Source organism: Cyclopterus lumpus, chromosome 11, assembly GCF_009769545.1.
Source record: "Cyclopterus lumpus isolate fCycLum1 chromosome 11, fCycLum1.pri, whole genome shotgun sequence".
Classification (NCBI taxonomy): domain Eukaryota; kingdom Metazoa; phylum Chordata; class Actinopteri; order Perciformes; family Cyclopteridae; genus Cyclopterus; species Cyclopterus lumpus.
In genome coordinates, this window is record NC_046976.1 from 8,890,052 (window position 1) to 8,896,328 (window position 6,277).

The 6,277-nt window shown below is 41.8% G+C and overlaps 1 protein-coding gene across 1 annotated transcript in view; it reads right to left on the reverse strand.

The window, feature by feature from the left end:
* Positions 1–1,531: 1,531 nt before the first annotated feature.
* LOC117739159 (zinc finger protein 516-like) overlaps positions 1,532–6,277 on the reverse strand; it is a 108,113-nt gene continuing 103,367 nt past the window's right edge. Inside the window, exons 3-6 of the mRNA XM_034545457.1 lie at positions 5,698–6,271; positions 3,114–4,397; positions 2,895–2,959; positions 1,532–1,748 (exon numbers count right to left, since the gene is read on the reverse strand). Of these exons, the coding sequence (XP_034401348.1) occupies positions 1,698–1,748; positions 2,895–2,959; positions 3,114–4,397; positions 5,698–6,271 (1,974 nt within the window). The 3' untranslated portion in view covers positions 1,532–1,697. The remainder of the gene's footprint in view (positions 1,749–2,894; positions 2,960–3,113; positions 4,398–5,697; positions 6,272–6,277) is intronic.

Here is a 6,277-nt window from a genome sequence, read left to right on the forward strand (position 1 = left end):
CAATATTTATCAAAAAGGTTTTTCCACACAGATACTCCAACAATACATTGTGTATTCTCAAGATCACCCACAAATCAAAAAATTGATGGCTTTTTGTCAAATGCATAGACTATTTCTTTATGGGAGATGAATACACTGAATTTGAACTAAAATATAAACTTACTAAACAAATCTGCAAACATACAACACACACAAAAACACATTTTAGAATGAGGTGAACTTCAAAAAGTCAAACAAAATGTGTTTGCGGTCTCTTTAGTATAACTGATAAGTCGGGACCACATCAGTAGAAATTGTTATTGCTAAATTGTTCTACTTCTAAAAATCACAGCATTAAATTGCTACGTCACCAGCACAATGTGAAACGAGTGCAGATGTTAACGGCATCTTTCTGACGGGAAGGGGGGGGAAGGACAAATTATAGCATTTCAATTTCATACATAGAATGATAAAGCAGGACACTGTTCATTGCTTGTGTCATTTTGACACGTTAATGTGACAGACTGGCTACGACGATGTCCACCAATTTAAGTATTTTCTCAATGTGTTCCCACATTAAATGATTGTCTATTCTGGATCTTACGTTTGGCAGTAGCTATGAATTTGCCATGTATATATATATATATATATATATATATATATATATATATATATATATATATATATATATATATACCATGTTGACTGAAAACGGCCACGGTGCTGCTTTCTCTGTTTGAAAATGGATTCAAAACTAGTCAAGAATGCAAGAACTAAATGCCAGACTATATAATATATAATCTGCGCCTGTGAACTGGAAGCGAGCAGTCAGTTGACTTGGCACAAACAGATTGGAGCAAAAGACAGCAGACAGCTGATGGTGCCCTTCAGCACTGATGTATATTGGTGAGTAAATACTGATCAAGAGTGAATTTATTTAAAGAAAATCCAATTACCTTGAATATGATCATCCTATTTTTCAGTATTTGCCCAAAAGCACATAAAAGGTCTTCTCTGTAGCCACTTTAATGTGAAAGATACATATTTTCTCAGTTGTTTGAACTGACGTCAGTCCACTAAAATTCAAAGTGACAATAAGCTGAATGTAGAGACAAACACATTCTGTAATAACCCGAAAAAAAATAAAAAAGCCATTTTACAACCATGTGAGCGCCGTAAAAAATGACCAACAAACTGAAACGTACAGTATATAGAGAGGCAGTTGTGATGTGAAATGTTCAGATCACAGCTTCTTACTGTTTCTACTGGCTTCCTGGTTTTTAAGATCTATAGTTTTTGTATTTGTTTTCACTCAAAACCAGCAGATATCTGTGCTCCTCTAGCCAATATAGTGTCCTCGTTATCCTTTAGCAAACGTAGCTTGACATTTCATTTCCACATTGCCCCTCAAACAATTCTCCCTCATCTCCAGAGAACATATCTTCATGTGTGTTTTGGTAACTAACATGTCTACACTCTTAACAAACAAAAAATAACATGCAAAACACTTCAAATTAAACAACCATATTATAAAATAAGAGTCCACCTCATTGCATTGCATATATATTCTGCATTATCCGGTGCCTCAGTCCTTTCAGAAGTTATGGCTGGTTCCTTTAAAGAACAGCAGCGGGTCTCTTTGTTCTGCACGATCAGGCCGGAAGCAAACAGGAACACGATGTCACAGGAACGCGATGTCACAGGAACGTGATGTAACTTCACGTTCCTTTATGAAGAGACCCTGAGGAGGAAGTGGAGCGGCTGTTGACCTGGAGGAGACCAAAAAGAGGCACAACAGTTAGACTTACTGTTATGATAATCCAACATCTGACGATGTGATGTGGTCTAGAGCAGGACCACATCACACTACGCTATAATATTTTATGTCTTAGCTTTTGTATTAGTTGACATACATCTGTTCGTGTTGGCCATCAACGTGAACAGGGTGAAGTTGGCTCCTTCTTAAGACAAAGAAAGAATATGTTCTACTACCCCCACAGTGTTATCCATAGTAGTTTCATCTAGTGTGTAATTCCTCACGCCTACGGACATTGCACTTGCCCATCTTTAGTTGCCCACATATCACTCTAGGAGGCAAGAGGAGAGAGCGAGAACAGGTGTAGGTAGCATCAGGCTAGGCCTGACTGACAGGCTGATGACACACCATATGGAGATGGTTGAGTTTTACCCTGAAGGGGACAACAATGTTTTTTATTATTATTTGTTTGCCTCATCCCTGTCAGCCTCTTTTTGATGGAAACAAGGAAGAAAAGACAGCCAGGTTGCGCAAGTTGACAACCACGCACACAAATGAAATTAAAATCCGCAGACGCACTTGTGTGCACAGAAGTGACAGACTGCAGACTCACACAAGAACAAGCACACACACACAGTTGGTGAAGCGATACGGCGCAGACATGCGAGGGAGAGAGGGACTTTTATGCCATTCTTAATTTTAGACAATGAATTGATGAATCTTGAGAGAGCAAAATCTCAAAAAGCATTTTTCCACCACCAACTAGCTGGCATTTTCTGAATGAACACACACTAGAGGACAAAATGTGAGGTTTGTTTACATTAGTGATGTTTCTGTACAAAACTGGGTTTCGTGCAATCACTGGAGTTAATAAATGTCGCCACACTCATCCAATGTATGGCATTTATGGCTTTTTCTGTTAAAGGTATTCATTTATTCACTCGTGTCTACTGTATAAACCAAACAGCAGTAAAACAGGCTTATATATTAAATGATGTTCAATAATAAATATAAATATACATGCACAATATAAAAAGTAAAAATGGCATGACTGAGCCTTTAAATGTATAAGAAATAAAGTTGGTTCCATTAGGCTGAAGACTAGGAGATCATTTCTATCAAAACTACAATATCAGTGGCTGCTGCAGAGAAAACATACTTGTTTGGGAGCTTCAGAGGTGGAGTGGACTTCTTTGCCAAAATGTCCATTTAACTGCAACATTGCTGTAACAACAGGAGTATAAAAAGAAGAAGGTGTAAACAAATATCATGGTCAAGTCACACATTTTAAAATGAAGGCTTACTGCTGACCACCACTCCTTCAGTGTAATCATCCCATGTACAATAAAGTAAACACAAAAGCAAAGCTCCTCCTCACCTTGTGGATCAATCCTGGGATCAACAAACCCCCAGTGCTGGTACAGAGCAGCCAGATCATGGGGACTGTAGTTTTTCAGGAGACTCAAAATATCAATGTCCATTGGCATTTCTCCTGCTGATTCATTCTTTACCTGAGCGAAACGGACTGGCTCTAAATAGGCTTTGTGACCCCACATGTTCATGGCAGCCCACAGATCAGGACCCTTGGGACCTGAAGAGGAGTCACATGACTGCCTTCGGGGATGGGTACTGTCTGCAGAAACGTTAGATGAAGTCCCGCCGTGATTATTGGCCAACATGAAACCCAAACCCTCCTGTGGGAAGTTTCCTTCCACTGCAGCTCGGTGGCTTTTGTGTTTGGGGCTGTTTGTAGACTGGAAACTAGGGGAGCTCTTGCTGTGCAAAAGGCTGCTTGATGAAGAAGCTCGGGCACTGGAGCTTTTGCTTCCCCCCTTCTCTGCCCGGTTATGTTCACCAGACTTCTTTTGAGGTAGGGGTCCCGTCATCCCACTAGACTTAGTCCCATCTGAAGAGCGCGAGTCCTTAGACAGATGCTTGGACTTTGGGACGCCTGATTGGGTCTTGGGAGCTGAGCGCTTACTGCTGCTGCTGCTGCTGCTGGTCGTCAAACCTGGAGGCTGTGTGCGCTGAGTTCTTGGAGCAGGTAAAGCAGGGCAGTCCTTGCCTTCGAGGAATGGTGCAGGCCCTGTGCGTCTCCACTGGTTAGCACCTGCCTTCAGACTCTTGTGGCTGCTAGTGCAGGGTGCCCACTTTGGTGCCATGGTGCTGCCGCCATCCACCCTGTGTGCAACTCGCTGGTGGATCCACAGTACTTCTGGGTAGTTGCTAGTGTGGGAGCAGTACGGGCACTGATGTCTCACCAGACCCTCTGTCTTTATTGGATCATTCACGGTGCCATCTCCTTCACTTATGGGTAATGAGGACAGATTAAGAAGACTTCCAGCATCATTAGTAGTCGGTCCCTGCCCTTTGACCTCCGTACCATTTGACTTCTCTGTTTTAATGTTGGATTCTGCTAAACCCGGGCCGGGAGGACATGTGTAAGGATTCCAGTATGGCTGACTGAGCAACATACTCCTGTTTCTGAGGTAGTCCATGTATCGAGAGGCTTTGGAACCACTCTGGTTGCTGTTGTCCAGACTGGTGCTGTGTTTGCTGTGGGGACCCAGGCAGTCCTGGTGCTGCCTGTGCAGGTGAGACCTGAGTAGTGAGGTGTCGGCAGTGTGGAAATCACAGCGCTCGCAGAAGTATGTTTTTTTGTCTGTAGAGAAGAGCAGAAGAATTAAAGTACCTGATAAGTGTTGTATGTATACAACATAACCACCAGCAGTGGTTACGTTAGCAAGAAACGCATTGTTAAAAGTCTGGAGTTACATTAGAAACCAGTTTCATAATGGAATAAACATCTGCTCTGAGTATATGAATAAATCATAATTTCATTGCTGACAGATTTGAAAGAACCTTTGAGAAATATATACATCTTAATCCTATAATGGGGTGACTGTGGGTCAGTGGTTAGCAGCTCTGTCTTTCAATCAGGGGGTTGGTGGTTCAAACCCTGCCCTAGTCGATGTGTCCTTGAGCAAGACACTTAACCCTGAATTGCACCCCGTAGCTGTTTCTACAGTGTATGAATGTAACATGATTGTAAGTCGCTTTGGATAAAAGCGACAGCTAGATGACATGTAGTGTAATAATCAATGTTGTAGTTGCTTCATGATTCTTTATTTAAAAAAGTGAATTTTACTCAAATTCAATGTGATTGTTATTTTAATCGTTCTGATTAAACACACATTTGTGAGTGTGGTCGAGAACCAGGTACTCTTCCTTTCAAGCAGCAGCAGATCTAAATCGAGTTGATCAATTCAACATTTTAACATGTTACCTGCCACAAAAGCAGGATTTTTATTCTCCACAAACACATCAAAGTGTTCTTTATTAGCATGAAATACACTAATTTCTATTTATCAAAATTAAAAATATTCTCTTTTCTTTTTTTTTTTATCAGCACCTCTAATTATAATTCTAAGTGTTAAAAAAAACACCAGCAATTAATCATAGCCAACTAAATGTTCTTTTAGCTAATGAAAACATTTTGCAATGAAACTTAGTAAATCCGTAAAAACTCTTCTGAAGCCGAGGTGAGAGAGCCTTAAGGTGTGTTACTTACTTAAGGACATTCACAAAGTCTTTTTGTATAACAGATGCATGTACAGTTGCTGTAATTCAGTTAAAAGCTCACTAGATGTCTCCCTTTTCCACAGTACAATATTAAATGTGGAATGTTTTACATTGATGACTTCCCTTTCAGCAACATCAGCTAAGTCTGGTCTTCAACTGTCTATATTCTTTTACCAGAAAAAGTGTCACATCTGCATGTCCACAGACATGACCTTTGATACCTTAATTTAAGCAAGAAGGGTGCAATATGTAATAGAAAGCAACTGTTGTCAGCACAACCATGGCCTGGTAGTTGATTCCCATTTGTAAGGATTTAGAATGATTGTCTCATCCAAACAGCAGCACAGATGTTGTCGTGTGGTGTGGCGCACGTGACTTACCCTCCTGGTCGTGACTCCTGCTGCTGTTGGTGTGTCTGGGTGGGACGTGAACATCTTTGACTTTCTTAGTCTGCAGTGCCTCATAAAACGCATGGCCAAGTCCGTTCAACAAAATGCGGTCCTTCTGAGAACTCCTCTTGTCACCACCTTTAGTGTGAGCCGAGCTGTTTGATGAGTGATCGAGGACTGCGTCACCCTTGATCTTCTTCATGTGGGAGCTGGAGGTGTCTATCGGCTTCCTCTTCTTCTCCTGCTTCAGCGGTACGTACTCACCCTTTTCTGTGTCATATGCCACCTCAGCATCTGCGAGCCTCTCCTCCCATCCCAGACATTTCTCCGTGGCCTCCACTAGTCGTCCCCTTGTGGCCAACTGCCACGCTTGGTAACTACAAATGGGATCCAGCTCTGGAATTCGCCTGCCCAGGCTCTTGTCCTCAGACGTTTCTCTCGGTCCAGCACAAGTGAGGTTCAGGCTTTCCAAAAAATGCCTTTTAGTAATGTGCGGCTCAGGGGTGTCAACGTCTTCCTGTGGCAGATTTGGCGTCTGAGTGCGGCTGTGGATCGGTTTGTGTAGCTTTTC